At 44.0% G+C, this 24898-nt stretch overlaps 1 protein-coding gene across 1 annotated transcript; it reads left to right on the top strand.

Moving 5' to 3' along the window:
- The first annotated feature begins 2187 nt into the window (after positions 1–2187).
- Positions 2188–24898, top strand: UQCC6 (ubiquinol-cytochrome c reductase complex assembly factor 6). The gene is made up of 3 exons (XM_073620302.1): positions 2188–2325; positions 18877–19000; positions 24604–24898. The coding sequence occupies exons 1-3, from the start codon at positions 2246–2248 to the stop codon at positions 24694–24696; spliced, it is 297 nt and encodes a 98-aa protein (XP_073476403.1). The 5' UTR covers positions 2188–2245; the 3' UTR covers positions 24697–24898.

The following is a 24898-nucleotide window of genomic DNA, read 5'->3' on the forward strand; positions in this document are numbered from 1 at the left end:
TTTAGCAATTAGTATACATAAGTACATTTGGTGGCAGCAAAAGAAAAAATCACATATATGGTAATAATATTGAGTTGTAGTTCCAAGATAAACTAAAAGTAGTTTAACTAAAACAATTTTAGCATGGATATAAGAGAGTGTAGCAATAACTCTCGGTGGAGCTGCTGGTTTAAGCGGGCTTGTTACCTTCACTCTCGACACCTCTGTTTCACCGCCACCGGGTCTAGGGTTCCGTTGAGTCTACCTCTGGACGATATAAGCACCAACACTTGAGTGGGTTTTCCAATGCTTTATTAAACAAATAAGGTAAGTAGCAGGAAAGAGGTAGTAGGGAAGCTGCAGGGAAGCTCAAATACCTTTCTGTTGTATTTCTTCAAAACATTCTTTGTAATTGAACACTTGCAATTGAATAGTCCCCCTTTCGTAGGATTCAGTCTTTGCCCGCCTGGATAGACATCTCTCACTTGCCTAGCAGCCAGTACGCAGCACGAACAAAAGTCTCTGCCACAGACTTATCTGGAGTAAAACCCGTATGATCCTCTGCCACAGGATGTATTGGTTTGTAATGAATGTCAGATACAGTACTTGAACCTTTAAGCCAACCCAGCAGTACTATACTGTAAGATTACTTCGGAATGCATCCTCCAACCGAATCACCAGGCCCCTCTCCAGACCAGCACTCTGCATGATCCTTCCATGACGGGTCCTCCCCTTGGATCTCCTCGGTTGTCCAGCTTCTTCACTCAGGATAGACAGCTCAGGACCATTCCTCTGCTGCTGTGGTAGGCCCCAGACAGGCTTCTGGGCCCACCCACACGCCGCAGCGACGCGGGCCTCCAGAACGGAGGACCATGAGGTGGCACTCCCAGTGCACCCCCATCGGCCAGAAGGGCCAGCAGGTGGCTGAAAACGAACCCTAAAACATGGCGTCTGTCCCATAAATACCCTCTCCCAGAATGCAACTCGGAAGACCACCTCCACCGAGTTATCTCCCCGGGACAGAGGAGCACTCATTCGCTTCAACGCGTTGCTTTTCCAACACCTGCCGATGGTGACAACGACACCCACCAGCACAATGCGGAACTGCATGCAAAGTCAGCCAAGCTGGAACAGAGGCGAATCTAACTTCCTATAATAAGTGACCCACTAAATTTACCTATCAGTGGTAGATAAAAATCTACCAGCGCTACAAGAGGATAAAAACATCTTAGACCAGGTTAATATAAGATGACCTCAGATAATAAAAAAGGTCTTAATTATTATCAAGTGTATAGTTTAAAAATAAATAAATACATTTATTATAGAATCTAAAATCTTATACTGCATATTGGAACTATCTTTTATTGGTAAGTTCTAAACATTTTATAATGATTGAAGATGGAATAACCAGCAACTTGTATAAGGCAAATTGTGATGAGGCGATGACCCAACAAAGGTCTGTGTGAACTGTCTTAACGTGTGCGGCCATAAGATTTCAGACAGCAGGCCGCAGCTATGGGAGGAAGGTAAGGTAAGTATACATCTGTGTGCTGGGAAGGTAGGTAATCTTAGGTCTGGCGTGCTAGGCAGTGAAAGCGACTCTCAGGGTTCTGTTTATATCACTAAATGCTACGCCACATGAGGTAGAAAATACCAGATATATTGAATGATGTAGGCATTGCATCATTTATCAGATACTTATGAATAATGTTTAGAAGATACAGCCTTTAACATTACATTTTTTTTGTTGCCCCCTCATGTAATGTCCTCCTGGAGACACCACACTTGCATAGTACTTTATTCCCTGTAGTTTTTGGACAACCAGAAAAAAAGATAGAAAGTATTGTTAGCCTATAAAATGATGCAATAGGTTTATAAATGTATTATAAATATTGTAATGACTTTATTGTTTTTACACGTGACTGACAATGGACAGTTCAGCTCAGGACAAGCAGCTGCCCCGTCCACTACAGGAAAGTCCACTCCGTGGAAGAGTCGGCCGGAAGTACATTAATAGTGTCTGTGCCTCCACAGAAAACTCAGCTGCAGGTTTCTGCGGTTTCACATTCTATATGAATGTGTTTCTACAGTATGAATCTGCTGCTTAGATTTCGCGGGTTCCGTCATGTTTTTTTTTTTTTGTTTTTTTTTTTACACATGAGAGGTTGAAAGGCCGCTGTTCCAACCTCTCTGCTATTGATGCCTGCATGGTCTTCGGAGTAATGGCCGCCATTGTAGAATAGGAAACGCGCTTGGAGACCTAACTATGAAAGAGTTTGTCCTCTTGCAGCAGAAAACTTCTGATGTCATCCCGTTGTACGTGCAGGACACTGAAATAGTTACAAGGTGAGCTTACGGGAGAGGGTACTATTAGTGGTGTGTGCATAGAGGACATTAAAGTGCAAGCTTTTTTTTTATTATTAGTCTTCGTGTAAATATGTACTGTGCATATATCCATTTTCTGAACTTGCGAGAGTAATTGAGACTGTAATAACCTTGTCTAGTGTTACAGAACTAGACTCCCTTCTACCTTCTTTAGTTCTTATGCCTAGTCCCACCCTGATGTTTTCCCCTGGCTGACTAGTACGCTTGTTACTGCCATCTGCACATGCCCAGGAGACAGATCCGCTTCTTCTTGCAGCCTGCACATGTTCAGTAGAATGCCATTTGCTTCTATGGTCATGGGAGACATCCTTTTTCTTTCCTCCACTGTCTGCGCATGCCTATTACAACCTATAGGCTTCTATGGGCCCAGGAGACATCCTCTTCTTCCTGCACATGCTCAGTAGAGCACCATAGGCCTCTGTGGGAATGGGAAATTGATCATTTTCCCTGCACATGCCATTGCAACATTTGGAGATGGGAATGAGGGACTCTTACTAACAAATGTATGTAGTCTTATGAAACGCCCCTTGCCACACACCCTTAAAGGAGAATTAACCACAAGTGGCCTTTTTTTTTTTTTTTAGATAGAAATAGTTACCACCGCTCTAGGCAGACCAGGTTGAAGTCTCCTGTCTTCCACTGTGCAAAAGGGTGAGAGCCCCAGGTGCTGGCAGTTGCTGATGCAATTGTATTCGTGCAGGAAAGATCTGGACAGCCGCACACAGGGTGTGCATACCCCTGTGTGTGGCTGTCCAGATCTTTCCTGCACAAATACAATTTTTTTTTTTTTTTTTTTTACCACTACGATTCCTTTATATTGGCTTTTAAAATGTACAAATGCAGCAAATTAGAAATCAGATGAACGGTTTAGCGCTGGGAAACGCTTTTTGAAAGATAAAACGTGCATTTTATATACAACTATATAGATAAGACCAAAATGAGAGACACATGAGGAGGAAAGATGGACAAAGGGACTTTGCTCGAAATCAGGGACTGTTGGGATCTATGCATGCCCATTAAAACTTTATAGACTTCTATGGGCCCAGAAGATAGATCTTCTTCTTCCCACTGCCTGCACAAGCTCAGTGAAGCACCATAGGCTTCTATGGGCCCAAGAGACAGATCCTCTTCTTTCTGCACATGCTCAGTGGAGCACCATAGGCTTCTGTGGGAACGGGAGACTGATCCTTTTCCCTGCTGCCTGCACATGCCCATTAAAACTTTATAGACTTCTATGGGCCCAGAAGATAGATCCTCTTATTCCCACTGCCTGCACATGCTCAGTGAAGCACTATAGGCTTCTATGGGCCCAAGAGACAGATCCTCTTCTCCCTGCACATGCTCAGTGAAGCACCATAGTCTTCTGTGGGCCCAAGAGACAGATCCTCTTCTCCCTGCACATGCTCAGTGGAGCACCATGGGCCTCTGTGGGAGTGGGAAATTGATCCTTTTCCGTGCTGCCTGCACATGCCCATTAAAACTTTATAGACTTCTATGGGCCCAGAAGATAGATCTTCTTCTTCCCACTGCCTGCACATGCTCAGTGAAGCACTATAGACTTCTATGGGCCCAAGAGACAGATCCTCTTCTCCCCGCACATGCTCAGTGAAGCACCATAGTCTTCTGTGGGCCCAAGAGACAGATCCTCTTCTCCCTGCACATGCTCAGTGGAGCACCATAGGCCTCTGTGGGAGTGGGAAATTGATCCTTTTCCGTGCTGCCTGCACATGCCCATTAAAACTTAAAGACTTCTATGGGCCTAGAAGACCGATCGTCTTCTTCCTGCTGCCTGTGCATGCTCAGTGGAGCACCATAGGCTTCTATGAGCCCAGAAGACAGATTCTCTTCTTCCTGCTGCCTGCACATGCTCAGTGGAACATCGTAGGCTTCTGTGGCACTGGAGACTGATCCCTTTCCCTGCTTCTTGCGCATGCCCATTAAAACGTATAGACATCTATGGGCCCAGAAGATAGATCCTCTACTTCCCACTGCTTGCACATGCTCAGTGGAGCACCATAGGCTTCTGTGGGAATGGGAGACTGACCCTTTTTCCCCTTATTCCTGCGCATGCCCATTAAAACCTGTAGACTTCTATGGGCCTAGAAAATAGATCCTCTTCGTCCCACTGCCTGCACATGCTAAGTGGAGCACCATAGGCTTCTGTGGGAATAGGAGACTGACCCTTTTTTCCCTGATGCCTGCGCATGCCCATTAAACCCTATAGACTTCATTGGGCCCAGGAGACAAATCCTCTTCTTCCTACTGCTTGCACATGCTCATTAAAACTTACAGGCTTCTATGGGCCCAGGAGACAGATCCTCCTTCTTTCCACCACCTGCACACGCTCAATAGTACGCTATGGGTCTGGGAGAAAGATCCTCTTCTGTGGGCCCAAGAGATGACTCCTATTCCAGCTACTGCCTGTGTGTGCCCAGTGGAACCCCAATTGGCCTGGCCATGGCCAGTAAACCTAAAGGCTTCTATGGGCCCAGGTGATGGACCCTTTTCTTCCGGTCGCTTGTGCATGCCCAGTAAAACCCATAGGCTTCCATAAGCTCGGGAGACTGATTCTTTTTTCCTGCCCATGCCCAGTAAAACCTATATGCTTCTATGGGCCCGGGAGACAAATCCCCTATTTCCTGCTGCCTGGGCATGCCCAGTAGATCACTATTGGCTTCTATGACCTCCAGAGTCAGATCTTTTCCTGCTGCCTGCATTTGGCCAGTAAAACCCATGGTTTCTATGGCCCTGCAGATGAACTACATAGACTTCTATGGACATGTTAAACAGAGCTACTTCCTGCTGCCTGTGCATGCTCATTAGAAACCAATAGACTTCCGGTTCCGGCGCCACATGAGGAGGAGGTAAGCGGCTCCAGCTCCCGCACAGCTCCTCACAAAACCGGCATATAAGCCAGCCACAGCACCGGGGAAACCCCCATCGCCTCCGCTTCATCCCAGGCAGGCATGGATCGCTTTGTGGAGCGATCATACGCTCGGGCGCTGTCCTCGCCCCCCTCCACAGCTCCGCCGGCGGGAGACACAGCGGCCGAATCAGCCAAGATGGCGGCCGCTCCGGACTTAACAGAGCGGCCTCAGCAGCAGCCACAGCCTCTCCCTGCCCCAGCTGTGACAGAATCCGACCCCGCATCCCCTGCCAACATTGCCCAGGCGGTAGTTCAACTTCTGGGGCCATCCCTTACAGCCACTGTGGACGCAGCGGTACACAGGGGGCTTGAACAGCTGCACATAGAACTCCAGGCCCAGGCCCAGCGCATCTCCCAGACGGAGGAAAGAATTTCAATATTAGAAGATGACTGCACTGCCTCATCTGCAGCACTTGCACGCATAAATGCTTCCCACAGAGACATATGGGACAAATTGGACGATTTGGAAAATCGCTCAAGAAGAAATAATCTGCGCATCATTGGTCTGCCAGAGTCGATCCCAGCTTCCCACCTTACAAACATTTGTGCAAAAACCATCCCAGAACAACTTGGCCTCCGCATACCGTGTACGGTGGAACGAGCACACCGCATGGGTCAATACTCTGACACACGTGCTAAACCCCGACATGTGATAGTGAAATACTTAAACTACGCCGACAAAAACGCCATAATGCAAAAATTCCGTCGCACACGCTCCCTGGTGGTGGATGGCGCGAAACTGCTACTCTTCGCGGACTATTCCATAGAGGTAATGAAACAACGCAAGGCATTCTCCTCGGTATGCTCCACTCTGCACCACAATCAGATCCGATTCTCCCTAGCCTATCCAGCTGTCCTCCGCGTTCAAACATCTGAAGGGGAGCAACTCACCTTCTATACACCAGAAGAGGCGGAGACCTACCTAACTAACAGAAGCTCCGAAATGGAACACAGTGCCGCAGCAGAGGGGTCACCATCGTCATCTTCACAACATACCTATGGACCCCCCAAACACCCCCGAAGCCCAACCAAGCCTCCATATAAGCGCAGCCGCTTCACCACCCAGGAAGACCGTTCTGGGAATCGTTGAAGGAACTAATGGTGGACTCCACATCACCACCCTTTTGACATCGTCACCTTAGGACGGGAAGTATTAACCCATCTTTTATATTTTTTTTCCTATAAAAATCTTTATCATTAAGATGAAGACGTGTTTTTTTTTTTTTTTTTTTTTTTCTCTTCTTTCTCTCTGAGGGGTTTTATAAACTCCCGTACATGCTCCTTACAGAGCACTACCCCATCCAGCCTGTGGCTAAAGTTACACAGTTAAGAATTATAACGTTATAATGTTATAGTCATGTTAATCAATGACTGCCATAACCCCCCATTACCCGGGAAACCTTCCCTTACAAAGACACTTGAAATGTTATGTTTGTATGTATTTTCTAATTTTCGGCTACTCAAGCCTAATTTTAAGAGGAGAGCTCTCCCCTATGTTCAGTATACCTCGCCATTGATTACTTTATGCCTGCACTACCTCCTCAGGAGACCCCCCCGGACCACCCCCCCTTCCTATCCTACTCCCCCCCCCCTCCCTATTCCCCCTTCCTCTCCCTCACCCTCCCTATCCCCACCCCCCGTTGCTACCGCCCTGCCCCTAGCTGAGGAGCTGGCAATCAATGGGAGCTACGCTGGTTAGATAGGTGAGACCTCATGTGGAAAAAAGAGAAGTCCACAACTCGAGATTTGTATTTTCTTACACGATATACTGCCTTACTAATGTTTACATATTATTGTTGCTTAGAGAAGTTTAAGTTCATGTTTGCCAACCTAATTCCTATATCTTCAGGGGTTCCGAGGCGCTTTGGCGACTCCCAGGTGGTAGATAATACATCTACTCAGGGGCTTCTATACAAGCCCCTAAACCAAAACACTTTCAAATGCCAACTATGTCACAGTCTACACCAGGGAGTCACCTAAAGTTTGTCTCATGGAATGTTAAGGGGCTACGTTCCCCCAACAAACGTATGTCCATTCTCAGACACCTGCGGCGTCTCCGGGCAGATGTGGCTCTACTTCAGGAGACGCATCTGGCTGCAGACGATTTGCAACGGCTACGTAAATTGTGGGTGGGCTCTGTATATGGCTCACCAGCAGTGGGGCGTAAAGCAGGGGTTGCTATCCTCCTGCATAAAAATCTACAACACAAAGTCAGAGATATCAAGGTTGACTCAGAGGGAAGAAAAATGACTCTACATCTGACCATAGATGACAAATACATAGCACTTACTAACATTTATGCTCCCAACTCTCCTGACACCTCCTTCTTCCAGGACTTAGTGAAATGGGTGCTGACTACACCAGAGACGCTACACCTATTGGGCGGGGACTTTAACTCAGTCATGTCCCCCCTGACTGATCGTTCGGGCCCCCCTACACACAGAACACAAACCCGTACTTCCCCATCATGTACAACCACCCTATTGGCACAAACCATTGCCTCCATACAATTTGAGGATGTATGGCGCCTAATGCACCCAACGGAACGGGAATACTCCTTTTTCTCGCCCCCGCACAACACGTTTTCACGTATAGACTATTTTTTTGCCTCCCCATCCCTGAGCTCCATAATCAGTGCACCAGACATACAAGACGCAGTGATCTCAGATCACAGCCCAATCGTGATTCATCTCACCCAAACAGCTCGCTCATCTCCCTCCCCTACTTGGCGTTTCCCCTCCTATTTAAGTGACAATGAAGATTTTAAACATACATTATACTGCGCCTGGGAGGAATACATCTCCACTAATGGAGCACACATTACGAACCCTAACCTGTTCTGGGAAGCAGGCAAGGCCTTCTTAAGAGGTAAAATAATTTCGTACACAGCCCAGTTTAAAAAGAAAGCCAAGCAACAGTATAGTAAATCAAGCGAAGCCCTACGACAGGCTCATGAGCAGCTCACGTCAAATCACACCATAGAAAACATACAAAAATGGAGACAGGCCAAAAGCACTTTTGACCTGTGGGCAGAACAACATGAAGCGGCCAAAACATCTTACTCCCAATTACATTTTCATAAATTTGGAAACAAGGCTGGTAGGCTTCTGGCCAAGATGTGCTCAGGCCCCAGACATCCCACCCGTATCTCAGCTCTTAGAGCTAAGACAGGGTCTTTGACCACCTCCCCAGCTGAAATAAGCAACCTACTCGTGGAATACTATACCAATCTATACAAAGCTGACCCGACTGACTTACCTACCACTGACTTACTACTCGACAAAATTTGCTTACCCAAACTCCACCACACACAATTAGAGACGATTAATGCCCCCATCACCGTCGATGATATTCGGTTCACGATCAAAAACATGGCCTCGGCCAAAGCCCCGGGACCCGACGGTTATACCGCTGAATTCTATAAAATGACTAAAGAATTCATCCCTGATACTTTAAAACATGTCTACGCAGCTATGTGGGACGGAGGGCCCTATCTTCCTACGGGAACACAGGCTCACATCAAATTAATCTCTAAAAAAGGGAAAGACCCCCTATTACCGGGCTCATACCGACCAATTTCATTAATAAACGTTGATGTCAAAATCTTGTCCAAAATAATTGCGTCACGGCTAGCTCCCTTACTTCCATCTCTATTGCACCCAGCTCAATCTGGCTTTGTCTCGGGCAGATCGGCCACCCTAAACATCCGTAAGGTTTTAATGGCTCTAGAATACGCCAAAACTCACCCCAACCAAGACATTGCCATCATGTCATTAGACGCGGAAAAGGCCTTCGATAACATCAGTTTCTCCTGGCTCTTTAGAGTGATGACACAATTTGGATTCTCAGGACCGATTATGAGATTCTTGCTTCAAATGTATGCATCCCCCACCGCACGTCTAGTCACCCCTGATTTCATTTCGGACACGATTCCATTAACAAAAGGAACGAGACAGGGATGCCCCCTGTCTCCACTCCTGTTCAATCTAGCAATCGAACCCCTATCCAGAATACTAAATTCGGCTGATGGAATCAGTGGCATCACTCTAGAAAACCACACTCTTCGTTCGGCGCTATTCGCGGACGACATACTGCTATTTTCCACCGACCCTATCACAGACTTTGACAGACTCAAACGACTTTTTTCAGACTTTAGACTCTGCTCGGGATTCAGAATCAATTTTGACAAAAGTGAGATCCTACCATTACACCCCCATCTCTCCAGTAAATGGAAACACCTATCCCCCTTGACCATAGCCAACCAACACATTACATACCTGGGCATTAAAATAGGACGTGAGCCATCCTCCTTATATTCTTTGAACTACCCCCCTTTGATAACCAAAATTGTAAAGGAGTTGGAGGCTTGGGGATCCCTACCTCTCTCGCTCTTTGGGAGATGCCATTTATTCAAAATGGTGTCCTTTGCGCGCCTGCTCTACCCAATGCAGACCATACCTCTCCTAATTAAACATTCAGACGTCCAAAAAATCCAGAGGGCCCTAACTACTTTTATATGGTCTCACAAAAAACCACGCATAGCACTACAGAAATTATGTCTCCCGAAGGGCGAGGGTGGGGCGGGACTGCCCAATATGCGTTTTTACAACCTGGCATGTTTACTTAGACAGGGCTTAGACTGGCTAACCGGAGGTTCTAGATACTCTAACCTATACTTGGAGGAGGCTATGGTACACCCATATACCCTCTCGGCCATCCTTCATTCTAATCCCAATACACTACCCCCCCACCTCAAAACAAGTGTAATAATTAAAGATACGGTTATTGCATGGAGAGAAGTCAGAAAATTGCTTAAAGTTCCATCCAGCATTTCCAAATACCTCAAAATACAAGGCAATCCTATGTTCCTTCCATCTCTCATTCATAAAGCTTTTGGCCAATGGAAACTTAAAGGCCTCACAGATGTCTCCTCCTGCTACCTCAACAAGCCAGGCAAATTCAAACCATTTCATACCCTAATGCGGGAATATTCCCTACCACCAACACATGCTTTCTTTTATCACCAACTCATCAATTACCTCAAATCATGTTCTGGTCCTCATACCAACCCACTTGAAACATCCTGCATTGATACTCTCATCAAAAGCAATAACTACTCCATCTCCAATATTTACTCCTATCTTATACAACATCAAACAAGGAAGTATGCCCTCAAACCCTTTCAAAAGTGGACACACGTCTTGGGTGACGAATCTCTGCCAGAAAAAATCCTTGAGGGATACAAGACAATCCGCAACCTTACTTCTTCTGAATCTTGGAGGGAAACGCAATTCAAGATCATTCACAGAGCTTATTTCCCCTTCCGCTACAACAAGGTAGACCCCACCCAAGCTCAATGTCCCTGGTGCAACATGCCCCGACCCACGTTACTACATAGACTCTGGGACTGCAACAAGATCGATGCTTACTGGACTAAGGTGATCAACTATATCAACGAGGTCCACAAACTTCAGTGCACAAAGGACCGCCTACTATGCCTGTTCAGCATACCCCCTTCACCCTCATCACCAACGAGGGTCTCACAAAATATTCCACACTGGGCTCACCTGTGTCTTCTAGTGGCCCGCAGGACTATCATGTCTCACTGGATATCAGCTACTCCTCCTTCCCTAACAACGTTCAAAACAGCTTTAACATCACTTTTTAATCTAGAAAGGCTGGACACCATCACCCTTAATTTCCGATCAACTTCCCGTTTCTTCAAAAGATGGAGGAAATACATTGAAGCTACATTCGATCCGCAGGCTATGGTCGAAATAATGAACCCATTTCGATACTCGAAATGGTACTTAACAAATGATGTCACCAATTCCCTAGGTCGACTCAAAATACCTCCCACCCCAGATTCTTTTATTTTTAACCCACCGTAGGTTATCCATAAATTTATGGTACCCCTTGACATCCACCCTCTTGAGTTTAGTCAGACGCTGCCTCCACTCCTGAAGGTACTTAGATGTTAAGATTTTGTGTCTCGAGAAAAATTCTACCCGTAATGTTGAAGGGATGGCAAACATGAACCCCCCCATCTCCCCTTTCCCTTAATTTTTCTTTTTTTTTCCTATTGTTATTGTTATTTTTATGTTATTTTTGTCTCTCTGCTACTTCTCATCTGGTCCAATTGATATGACAAGAGTTTACTTTTACTACCATGGGAAGTTATGCTACTTATAGAATGTACGTTTATTACTCTGTGACTTTTGTAACACTAAGTCCTGTACTTATATATGTCATAAAACCCAATAAATATTTTTCAAAAAAAAAAAGAAACCAATAGACTGCTATAGACGTGGGAGACAGATTAGTCCATTAGTACCATAAAGTCTTGTAAATTTCTAGTGGAACTTTTAGTCAGAAAATTAAGTCCTGCTAGATCACTTCAGACTGGCCCCCTTTGCAGGTATAGCTATGTAAAATATTAAAAATAAGTGCCTGTACTGTTTAAAATCCAGTAATATACTGTCTCACCCTGCTCTGCACATGATCAGTTGCTCTTACTTTTTAGGCACTGACAAATTTGTAGAGGCTGATCTGCTGACAGATTTCTTAAAAGATGAATTAAACCCTCCTATATTTTACAGCCAATGAAGCTGCTTCTGTTTGATCTGCAACTGCCATGGTGCTGCACATGTGATCAGTTATGGCACCAGCCATTTGATGGTTTGACAGTTTGGTTGAGGACACAAGCAAATGTGACAGTTTGCAACCCCAGCATTCCTGGAATGTAACTGTTTTTTAAAACCATTGAATCGATGGGTTTAGTTCCATTTTATGAGTTACTGCTGTTCAGGGGCTCTGGGCTTCAGCAAAATGGAAGCTTCTGGCAAAAAACAAACAGGAACAATGCTGGAGGCAGTTTACAACACACATTAACTTTGGTAGCATAATTATTAATGTGGAATGTATGTTCCTTGCTAAAGAACATTATTTTTTATCAAGTTGTTATGGGTAAAGTTCTGCTTTAAGGGTTTTTTCCTTCTAGGCAAACGAGAATTGTTTGTAGATGGGGGCACTATTTAGGAGAAGTTCAGAACTTCTGATTTTGTTGAGTTCATTTTAAATATTGATAGCTGACCATATCAGTGGAATTCTTGCTTGAGTATATGAGTATAGGGAAGGATGTTTGGGATCGCTTACAGTGCCTTGCAAAAGTATTCACCCCTTGGCTTTTTACTTATTTTGTTACATTACAGCCTTTAATTCAATGTTTTTTTAATCTGAATTATATGTGATGGATCAGAACACAATAGTCTAAGTTAGTGAAGTAAAATTAGAAAAATATATACATAAAACTATTTTTCAGAAATAAAAAAAAACTGATAATTGGCATGTGCGTATGTATTCACCCTTGTGAAGCCCACACAAAGCTCTGGTGCAACCAGTTACCTTCAGAAGTGTCACATGATCTGTCATTACATATACACACCTTTTTTTGAAAGGCCCCACCTAAGCAAGAGGCACCACTAACCAAACACTGCCATGTAGACCAAGGAACTCTCCAAACAAGTAAGGGACAATGTTCTTGAGAAGTACAAGTCAGGGTTAGGTTATAAAAAAAATATCCAAATCTTTGATGATCCCTAGGAGCACCATCAAATCTTTCATACCCAAGTGGAAAGAGCATGGCACAACAGCAAACCTGCCAAGAGACGGCAGCACACCAAAACTCACGGACTGGGCAAGGAGGGCATTAATCAGAGAGGAAGCACAGAGACCTAAGGTAACCCTGGAGGAACTGCAGAGTTCCACAGCAGAGATTGGAGTATCTGTACATAGGACGACAATAAGCCGTACGCTCCAGAGTGGCCAGAAGAAAGCCATTACTTTCAGCAAAAAACAAAATGGCACGTTTTGAGTTTGCGAAAAGGCATGTGGGAGACTCCCAAAATGTATGGAGGAAGGTGCGCTGGTCTGATGAGACTAAAATTTAACTTTTTGGCCATCAAAGAAAAAGCTATGTCTGGTGCAAACCCAACACATCACATAACCCAAAGAACACCATCCCCACAGTGAAACATGGTGGTGGCAGCATCATGCTGTGGGGATGTTTTTCAGCGGTCGGGACTGGGAAACTGGCCAGACGTGAGGGAAAGCTGGGTGGTGCTAAATACAGGGATATTCTTGAGCAAAACCTGTACCACTCAGTGTGTGATTTGAGGCTAGGACAGAGGTTCACCTTCCAGCAGGACAATGACCCCAAACACACTGCTAAAGCAACACTTGAGTGGTTTAAGAGGAAACCTGTAAATGTGTTGGAATGGCCTAGTCAAAGCCCAGACCTAAATCCAATAGAAAATCTGCGATCAGACTTAAAGATTGCTGTTCACAAGCACAAACCATCCACCTTGAAGGGGCTGGAGCAGTTTTGCAAGGAGGAATGGGCAAAAATCCCAGTGGTAAGATGTGGCAAGCTCATAGAGACTTATCCAAAGCGACTTGGAGCTGTGATAGCCGCAAAAGGTGGCTCTACAAAGTATTGACTTTGGGGGGGGGGGGGGGGGGGGGGGATGGATAGTTATGCACATTAACTTTTTCTATTATTTTGTCCTATTTGTTTTTTGCTTCACAATGAAAAAAAAATAAAAAATCTTCAAAGTTGTGGTCATGTTCTGTAAATTAAATGATGCAAATCCTCAAACAATCCATGTTAATTCCAGGTTGTGAGGCAACAATACGCGAAAAATGCCAAGGGGGGTGAATACTTTTGCAAGGCACTGTATATACAAAGTGGACAGTTTATGATCAGTTTGTCCATTATGGCATTATTTTGAAGTAGTGTGACTCCAAACCCTAACAAAAAAACAGGGGGCAACACTGCCTGGTGCCTCTATGAAGTAGTGAAGTGGTACTATTATCACTTATTTTAGCTGTTGGCTGTTCATATAAGGCCATGCTCTTGTACCACATAATTGGGGCCCAAGCCCATATGTTGCAAGGTCATGAGCATAAAGGACAAGTTTACACAATTGAATGCGTTTTGACATCAGTAGATAGGAGCACAGGTGTTTTCTCTTGGTGGGCATAGTGTATAATTAAAATTGATAGTATAATATTGTCTCTGGCTTCTCTCCTCTGGACAAAGCCCACCTGGTGATGATGGATGCAGAAGCAGTTTGAGACTTAAACAAGTTGTAAAGTCAGATGGTTCAATCAAAGTCAGGCATCCAATCAGGAGATAGAGGGCAGGGCTCCATGTCTGAATGGACACAGGGAGCTGTGACTTGGCTCGGGTGCCCCCATAGCAAGCTGCTTGCTGTTGGGGCACTCGACAGGAGGGAGGGGCCAGGGGCACGAAGAACAGGGTCAACCAGGTTTTTTGCAGAATACAGAAAACAAATCTCATAGTGAGTGTGAGTATGAACAGCATGTATTACAACATATACTGATAGTTTTTTATTGATGTGGGTTTAATGACACTTTAAAACCTCTAAGGTGCAATTTAACTTCTCTGTGTGTAATGAAAACTAGATGTACAATTGTATTAGCAGTGTGATGGGTGTGATATGCTGTGGTAAATAAAAGAAAATGTTAATTTTTCTTTGTACTTTAATTATGCTTGAATGTTTGTAACTCTGCTAACCTGAAATAAAAGGGTTAACATGAATGCATTAATTGTATTGCAAACGCATGATGCAACAGAACTGCCGGCTGTGGCTCAGGGAATTAGTGGTAGATGCTGGAGAAGATAGGCAATATTTGCTCAATAATTGGCTGATTACAATTTTTTTTTCAAACTGTTTGCAATATAATACTCTATAATCATACACCTTTTATATTTTCTATGCTTTTATTTGCTATGCCACACTGAAAATGTTTGCTCTAATAGACTGCTGTCTAAATTTGTTTGAACAATGACTAGATTTTTGAACATGCTGACTAGTAAGTTGTGTGGTGTGTTTCTGTGATATAGGGCACATGTACACGGAGTTCCTGTGTTTGCTGTGTAGCATTAGTAGTGGTATTAAACCAAAAAACTAAAATGAATTAAGTTATAGCTCACTAATTCTTAGTTGTGGTGGCTGCATTAGTTTTCTTTTTTTTTTAGTCTTTTTACCTGGTGATTCAGCCAGTAAGGCCCCTTTCACACGGGGAGGACGCTGGCAGTGGATCCACCTGCTCAGCAGGGGATCCCTCCGCTGATCCCCGCTGAGTAGGTGGATGACAGGTCTGTGTCCGCTCTGCATCACCGGACACAGCCCACTGTTCTCTATAGGGCAGTCAAATAGAAACGGACTGCCTGTCGCATTCCATCTGATCTGCCAGACGGATGGGGAACGATCCCCATCCGTAAGTTTTTAGCGGATCGAATGCCGGCGAGTGTCAGCAGACACATGTCTGCTGACACTGGCTGCTCCATAAAGAAGAATGGAGGCTCTGATTGGGTCCGCCTGAAAAACTGACAGGCGGACCCGATCTGAACATCCATGTGAAAGGGGCCTCAGTCTGTTATTTGTCAGCTGAGTTAAACAGACCAAACTGTCCAGATAAAGTAGTTAGAGTGCTGAGAGAAACAATTTAATACTGACAGGGTTGCTTACAATGGTCAGCTTTTATTCATTTATGTAAAACCCTTATTCCAAAAGGAAAAAAAAAAACTGGTTGCTGTAACTGCTCAAAAGTGTTAGCTGGAGTTCATCTTTAATTTGCTAGTCAAGTCAATCTAAATCTGCTAGTTTAACACCGCTTTTTTTTCTACAAGGGTGCCTTGGCAAAATGCCTAAAAATTGCCCAACAAGCTAGCGGGTGGATCAAGCCTACACAAAGCCACAGGTTTTCATCATGCACCACTACAGCCTTCTAGCCGCTGGCATCCTAAAAACCAGTGACGTCATTTGTTGATCGGGCACCTGCACAGCTTCCTTGTTTGCCCCTCTCCATCAGCATTGGGTATCGCATTAGCTAAGCGAGGGAGAGAAACATTTGCAATACTAGTCAGTACCAGTGTGCAAAGGTGTGTTTGCTTTGGAAGAATAAATCGCCTCTAACACTCTAATCAGTTTAGTTTTTTTTACATTTAGAGCCCCTTTCACACTGGTATGGTGTGTTTCAGAAAGTGCACCAAAACAGCGAGACGTAATAGAACTCTATGGGATAGGGCAGCTAACCGCACCAAACCCGCGGGTATATTACAGTCACATCAGTGTGAAAGAGGACTTAGAATGGGTGCTTGGAGATTTGTGCAGAATTTTACCTCCCAAAGGCGAATGCATGCATTGGTCTCATACGAATACATAAATGGCGATCGCACTACACATGTGAAGTCATTTTTTTTCACAATCAAATATAGTGGACTATTTATTTTATTGGTTTACTCGTGTTTGTCACGTTCTAGAGGTTTTCAGTATCATCAGTTATCATTTTCACATTGGTTGCATTTATTTGCATCTAGGTTTATATTTATTTTTATCCACAATTGTTATATCCATTTAGGCTGGATTCACACTTATGCATTTTTAGTGTTTTTTGCATTTTGCAGATTTGCACTATAGAACGTGTTCCATAGGAAACCATGTTAAATGGACTGTAGTGCAAACCTTCAAAATGCAAAAAGCACAAAAATGCATAGGTGTGAATCCAGCCTTAGGGGGATTGGACAGCGCTGTTTGCCCAACAGGTCCTGTGCACGGCTTTAATTCACTTTTTATTTTGAACAGCAGCTGCCACATTATTAATTGTATGGTATATTCAATTCTTTGGCGTAGGTGGATTGATTTACACAAATACTGTGTAACATGAAAAATTGCAAAACTTACCAATTTATTCTCTAGGGCCTCTAATAAAAATATATATGATGTTTGGGGGTTCTAAGTAAAAAATTTTTAGCAAAGAAATTGATTTTTACTTGTAAAACAGTGTGTCGGAAGAAGGCCTGGTCTTAAAGTGGATAATGCCTAAAGGTGCTACTTGCATGATGTGGCTAGGCTGTGAAAAAGTCCCACTCATGTGGAAATGTCATGTTCAGGAGTAGCAGAATGTGTTTTGGGGTGTAGTTGCAAGTATGCTTATACCGTGTGTGATAAATAACATACCGTATATACTCGAGTATAAGTCGTTCCGAGTATAAGTCGAGGCCCTAATTTACCACAAAAAAATGGGAAAAACTTATTGACCCGAGTATAAGACGAGGGTGAGAAATGCACAGCTACTGTAGTACTGTAAGTGGAAAAAGAGGGTCAACAATGCCCATCTGCAGCCTTACTGTGCCCATTTGCAGCCATAGGTCCCCCAAACTTCAAACTCGGTAGTTACGTGTTCCTAGATGCCCCCTAGCTGCAGCCAAAATTTGGGGTCTCTGAAACTTAGTGCTAGGAACCCCAAATTTGGTGTGCAAACCCAGTGGAACTAGCACCATAAAATATCCAAAGCTGGAATTTCTAGCACCAAGTGGCCGTGATATATGGGGCCCCAAATTCGGTTCAGAAAATGTCAAGCACTTTTCTGCAGCAGAGAATGACATTTTCCGAACCGATTTTGGGGCCCTGTATCTCAGGACCACTTAGTGCTAGGAACTCCAGCTTTGGATATGTTATGGTACCAGTACCACTGGGTTTGCTCACCAAATTTGGGGTTCCTAGCACCAAGTGGCCCTGAGATACGTGGCCCCAAAGTCGGTTCGGAAAATGAAATTTTTTGCTGCAGAAAAGTGCTTGACTCGAGTATAAGTCAAGGGGGGCACTTTCAGCACAAAAAAATGTGCTGAAAAACTCGACTAATACTCGAGTATATACAGTATTTGTGAAAAAAAATGTGAAAAAACAACACGTTTTATATACTTTCTTCATTTTACAAAGAACTGTGGGAAAAAATTACAACTTCAAAAAACACACAATGCCTCTTACTAAATATCTTGGAATGTCTACTTTTTTTTTTTTAAAAAGGGGTAATTAATTGGGTATTTGTTAATTTTGGCATCAAATTTTTGATTTAGTTTTAGTAATATAGTCTTTTGACTGAAATGCCATTTTAGTTTTAGTCCCATTTTAGTCATCTGCACCGTCTGTTTTTAGTGGACAAGATCGGATGTCAGTGTTTCTGTTGTCAATGGATGGTCTGATTGGGTCCACCTAAAAAACTAACAGGTGGACACGATCGGTCTGCCTGTGTGAAAGGGGCCTTAAGTTCTTTAATGTGGTTATGTTGTTAGATTGGGGTGTCTCAAGATGTGCAGGCTTTTAAAGGGTGCTGTGACTGAAAAGGTTAAGAAATGCTGGTCTAACACAGCCATTCTCAACCAGGGATCAATGGAACCCTATGGCTCCTTCAGCTGATAGAAATTGCTCATTGTTCAAGGAACCCCTATGTCCCAGATTTCTGTTCACTGACACCTATGATCTTTTTAGCTGTTTATAAGAAGAGGATTCTTCCCACTGACCATTACACTAATGTGAGCTGTAGATGTTGTAATGAGGCTGTAGATGTTGCCTGAGGCTGGAAAGCTATTCAAGGATTCCATTAAAAAAAAAAAAAAGTTTAGAAAGGCTGGTAAAGACATACCAGTGGGATCAGAGAAGAAACGCTGTCATGTATAATACATAATAAAACATTGTTTCATTCTTGTCTGTTTCTAGGGAGCTCTTTACCACAATGCCTGCAGGAGTCTCCTGGCCTCAATACTTGAAGATGCTCAGTGCCAGCCTTCTTTCCATGTTTGCAGGTGCAGAGCTCGTACACAGATACTACAGACCTGATCTTGTACGTATGTCTAAAGCTTCTCAATACTTAAAATAATTCAGTTCGTTGTAAAGGATTTCAAGGGAATTGCATCATTCTTGCAAGTGCATGTTATAAGTGCATATTATGCAATAGCGGTTTATAACTTAAGATAAGTGTTTCTGTGGCATGGTTCCTGCAAAAACAGTCTTTTATTATCTACACCTGCAGGGTGTTGTTTTTTTTGTTTTTTTTTTCCTGAGAGTACATCATTTTTAGAGACTGTTTTGCATGAACAACTGCAGCACATTGTCACATTCTTTAGAAACACCGGTTTCCGCTGGGTTTTATTAGACTAGGGATAAACCTTCCAAGCCGAACCCAGCTTCAGGTTAACATATCTCCCTAATATATTTGATATGAAAGTTATGTGTAAATTTTATATTTTGGGGGTCCTCTGGACAGTATGAATGATTTAAGAGGAATTCAGTTTTACAGAAACAACACATAACACCTTTTATTCTGAGCTAAAGCAAATCTTTTCTTTCCTCTGCCATTGTAAAGAAACTTTCAGCAATCTAGGCGATTTCAATAAAATAAACCTGTTGGCCATTTTAAACTTTTAAGAGTAACTCTTTCCTTTTTCTCGAGATACATTGTAAGCCAATAAAACCTTCTTTGTTGTCTCTCTGATACCAGTTTTAATTTGTTACTAAGGCCCCAAATTCACTGTCTAGAGCAGGGGTAGGCAACCCCCGGCACGGGTCCCGCAAGCGGCACGCAAAGCCTCTTTTGCCAGCACTTTACTCCCTCCCCATCAGCAGAGCAGTGCAGGGAAGTGTCAGTGAGACACTAATGAATTCCAATTTCAGAATTCCCAATGCCACACCTGCACTGAGGGGGAGGCACTGTGCACCCACACATTGTAAAAGATGGGAAACATTGTTTGGTTCTCTAACTTTGCTGTAGCTGCAATCGTGAGCTTTTGTGATGGGGAAGAGATTGGGTGCAGTTCTGCTGGGGGGGGCTGTTTCCAGGAGGAGGACTGTCATTGGCCACTGCTAAAGCCAATCACAGTCCTGCTAGCCCCGCCCACCATCTGGAGGAAGATGACTCGCTTGGTTGCCACTACCAATCTCAGAAAGAAGGGATTTCACTGTGATTGAGAAAATCCCAATCAGGTAACAGTTTGTGGAATTACTGTTGAGCTTCTGGGAACTTTGTTGAAATTATTCCTGAACCTTTGCGTCACTTACTACTGAACCCCTGCACTCTGTGCCCCTTTAAGCCACAGCCAGTATTCAGTGCAATTAAAAAAATCACACCCAACCACTTTTTCTCAGCTGCGGGTCCCAACTTATGATCCTGCACACTGCTTTCAGAAAATACCCCTGACCTCATCATTGCACATCCATTCCATATTCTTGTATGTGACATCACATACAAGTACGTGGGCTGGATGCGAGAGGTGGATCAGCAGGATGAGTGTGCCAGGACAGGTAGATGTGTCTCATCTCTGCTTCCTTTCACCATATTACACATATCATAGATGAGAAGAGAGTACATCGGTGGAGCAGGTGAGCAGGAGGGTACAGCAGTCGGGAAAATGAGCAGGAGCGGTTCAAAAGGTGGAACAGAAGAGCAGGAGGGTACAGCGGTGGGGCAGATGTGCAGGGAGGTACAGTGGTGGAAGAGATGAGAAGGGGCTTCAGCAGTGGGACAGAAGAGCAAGGGGGTACAGTGATGGGGCAGATGAGAAGGGGGTTTCAGTGGTGGGGCAGATGAGAAGGGGGTTTCAGTGGTGGGACAGATGAGCAGGGGGATTTAGTGTTGGGACGGATGAGAAAGGGGTTCAGTGTTAAGCCAGATGAACAGGGGGATTCAGTGTTGGGACAGATGAGAATGGGGTTCTGTGTTGGGGCAGAAAAGCAGGGGGTGGAACAGTGGGGCAGATGTGAAAGGAGGTGTATTGGTAGGGCAGATGAGCAGGGGGTTACAGTGGTGGGGTAGATGAGCAGGGGGGTACAGAGGTGAGACAGATGTGCAGGAGGTACATTGATGGGGCAGATGAGAAAGCGGGTTACAGAGGTTGGGCAGATGAGCAGATGGGTTCAGTGTTAGGACATATGAGAAGGTTATTCAGTAGTGAGATAGAAGAGCATGGGGATACGGCGGTGAAGCAGATATGCATGGAGGTACAGTGGTGGGGCAGATGAGAAAAGGGGTACATTGATAGGGCAGATGAGCAGGAGGGTTACATTGGTGGGACAGAAGAGCAAGGGGGTACAGTGGTGGGGCAAATGTGCAGGAGGTACAGTGGTGGGAGTGATGAGAAGGGGGGGTACAGTGATGGGACAGATGAGCAGGGGGGGGGGGGTTCAGTGTTGGGCCAGATGAGAAGGGGGTTACAGTGGTGGGAAAGATGAGCAGGGGGGTTCAGCGTTGGGGCAGAGAAGAAAGGAGGTACATTGGTGGGACAGATGAGCAGGGGGTACAGAGGTGGGACAGATGTGCAGAGGGGAAAGGAGGTACATCGGTAGAACACATGAGCAATGGGTTACAGTGGTGGGGCAGAAGAGCAGGGGGAACAGAGGTAGTACAGATGTGCAGGAGGTACAGTGGTGGGGCAGATGAGAAAGGGGGTTACAGTGGTGGGGCAGATAAGCTCAGTGTTAGGACAAATGAGAAGATGGTTCAGCGGTGGAGCAAATGTGCATGGAGGTACAGTGGTGGGGCAGATATGCAGGGGATTACATTGGTGGTACAGATGAGCAGGGTGGTATAGTGGTGGGGCAGATGTGCAGGGGGTTACAGTGGTGAAACAGATTTGCAGAGGGGACAATGATCTGAGGTGTGGAGTTGAAGGAATTGGGGCTGATCTGAGGTGTGAACGTGCAGGATAATAATTTCTCACTACTAAGGCTCGATTCACACCTATGCATGTTGCTTTTGAGCGTTTTTGGAGGTTTTTTTTTCATGCTTGCCGCGTTTTTGAGCCGCGTTTTTGCCGCGATTTTGCCGCGATTTGCGTTTTGCGTTTTTTTTTTTTTTTTTCATTTTTTTTTACAGTCTTACAAAAAAATTACAAAAAAAAAAAAAAAAAAAACGGCAAAAACGCACCAAAAACGCATCAAAAACGCATCAAAAACGCTGCAAAAAAGGTGCACTTGCGTTTTTGATGCTTGTCCATTGAAAACCATTACATGCAAAACGCTGCATTTTGCATGAGAAAAACCCTTTCCAAACCCTTTCCAAAAACGCGGAGATACAAAAAAGCATTGATGTGAACATGTTCCATAGGAACCCATGTTAAAAAATTCCCGTGCATTTCTGCAAAATGCAAAATGCATCAAAAAACGCGCTAGTGTGAATGGGGCCTTAAGTAGTTTACAGCATTTACTTTATAAAAAATCCTTTTCGTGATTGAGAGTGTGAAGTTGACATTTTTTTTCGTTATAAAATCGGCACGCTCAATTTCTTTGAAAACATTTTTTGGCACACTGTGCTCAAAAGGTTGCCTACCCCTGCTCTAGAGCGCTAAGCTGTATCTGTTGTCCATCTGTCCAGTGAGAACATTTTTTTTGTGGTTCTTGAGACAGGACTTTAAAGTTTAGAAATGATGACCTAGCTGGTCTTCCGCTGAAAATGTTAGCTGTCTGGGTAAAAAAAAAATTACAACACACATGAAGCAATGTTGCAGAAATGTCAGATTTTTCTATTGGATTATTATAGGTAAGTGATGGCAACCTACATATATATATCATGACAGGTTTACATCAAGATGGCATACTCCCAATCCAACATTTAAAGCCCAATTCCAAGCAACTTAAGAATTATCTATTGCAGTGCTGCTGTACCTGCACTGCAAGGGTTAATTGCTTGTTGAGGTCTAGGGGGAAAAAAAGATGATTTACATAAAATTGATCTTCCGCTTTTCCCACAGTTAGACCAGTCCTTGCAGGGTCCATAGCTCTGCATTGGGCATCTTTGATACCGAGGAAAAGTCCACTGCCAGAGCATGGGGGAAGCGCCATCTGCCAAAGAGCAGAGGATCAGGTCAGTAATTAGTTTTTCTCCTTTCCCCTAGACAAGAGAAGCAATTAACTGATGCAGTGTAGGCGCAGCCCCACTGCAAGGGATACATTTAAATTATCTAGAGCTGGGCTTTAAAACATTTTAAGCCTGGTACACACTAGTAGGTGTTTTTTTTTTTTTTTCGTTCAACCCAGCAGGGCTGAATGAAAAAATAAACTGACGGCTCAGGAGGAGCCGCTGTACTAACTATCCAACATAAGTACAGCAATCTGCTGTGCTATTGTGATCTGACAGAGGAGATGGCCATTGGCTGAGAGAGCTGATCAGGAGCCGATCATCAGTCATCCCCCCTCGACAGAAGCCGGCCATCTGTCCAACTGCAGGTCACACGGACCAAATGTCGGACGGTTTCTATTGAACCAGCCGATGCCACCCAGCATGCGGTCCGTGTGTAGTAGGCTTTAAGCGTGGATCTAGAGATTAGAATCTTAAGAGTTCTGACTAGAATCACACTGTAGTGGTTTGCTCCTGCAGGCACATCATTGTGTGTTGTGATAAGGAAGCCTATTCATTTTGAATGGCTGCCACCACACCCCATGTAACGCACATGGAATTTTTTTTTCAATGCACCACAATGCATAGTTGGTTAACACTTCGGTGCAATATGGATGTGCGTTGGAGTTGCAGTCAAAGTAAATGGTTCCACACAGTTGTTTGCCACAACACAAAGCTGTAAATCTGGCCCATGTAATCCACACTTTGCTGCAGAAAAGAAAAAAAATCCATTCTTTAAGTTTTGGTGTAAGTTTATTGATTAGAACCCTTATTTTAAGTCTAGATTGTTTTTACACTGAAGCTTAGTCATAGTATAATCAGGGCTCAGATTGTGGAATACAACTGAAATTATGGCAAAAATTCTGCAAAGCCCCCCTTTGCCCTCTGCATTCTTTATTGCAATTAAAAATGCAGACCTCTAAGGGGATTTTGTGCATTATTAAATAGGTTTACTACATGTGTTTTTTGTTACTATTTTATCTTGCACCTACGTACATTTTAAGCCAGCCACAGACTGTTCCAATCTCGGCCAGTTCAGCAGGAACCAGTCGAGATTTAAGCCATGTATGGGCAGGTTGATTGTACCCAAGTCTATCCATCGACTAGGATGAGATTATAGCCAGCGGCTATAGCTGCTATCAATAATGACTGTCTTCTCCCGACAGGGAACAGCTCCTCAAGTCCTCCCACTGGGAGAACACAATAGCTCCGCAGGAGAGATTCCCCCATCAACACTGACTGTGTTGATGGGGGATTGAGCGATTTTCTTTCCTGCAACCCATGGTGGAAGGAAAGACAATCGCTCCATCAATGGCCTGCCTTAGCTTGGTGAATGAGGAAAAGGTGTGTGTGTGTGTGTGTGTGTGTGTGTGTGTGTGTTTTTTTTTTTTTTTTTTTTTTTCACACGTGCCTAAATATTTAAAGTGAACACAGCTTTGCCTTATTCCCCACTGGAATTTGGTCACCTAGCTAGCAAACATTTTAGTTTTGATTCTCAGAATAAATACTGGTTCTTTTCTAGTGACAGTAACCAAACATTCAATTTGGTATTTCAGAGTGTGCCTGAAATTCCACCCAAACCAGGAGAACTGAAGACACAACTTCTTGGAATAACACAAAGCAAAGAAACGAAACAGGAATCAAGCTAAATGTTATTTAAATAATTGTTTTTATAAAAGCAAACTTGCTTTATGTTTATATACATTGTTTACTTTAAGTGAACGTGATACTCAAGTGTTTGTCTATTTTTCCCGAACAGAATGATTAGAATTTACAATCTACATGCAAAACTGACCATAAACTTTGTATTTTCTTTTCTGAATGGGGAAGCCATAAATAAAACCATGTGAA

The sequence above is a fragment of the Aquarana catesbeiana genome, linkage group LG03, assembly GCF_042186555.1.
Source record: "Aquarana catesbeiana isolate 2022-GZ linkage group LG03, ASM4218655v1, whole genome shotgun sequence".
Taxonomy (NCBI): Eukaryota; Metazoa; Chordata; class Amphibia; order Anura; family Ranidae; genus Aquarana; species Aquarana catesbeiana.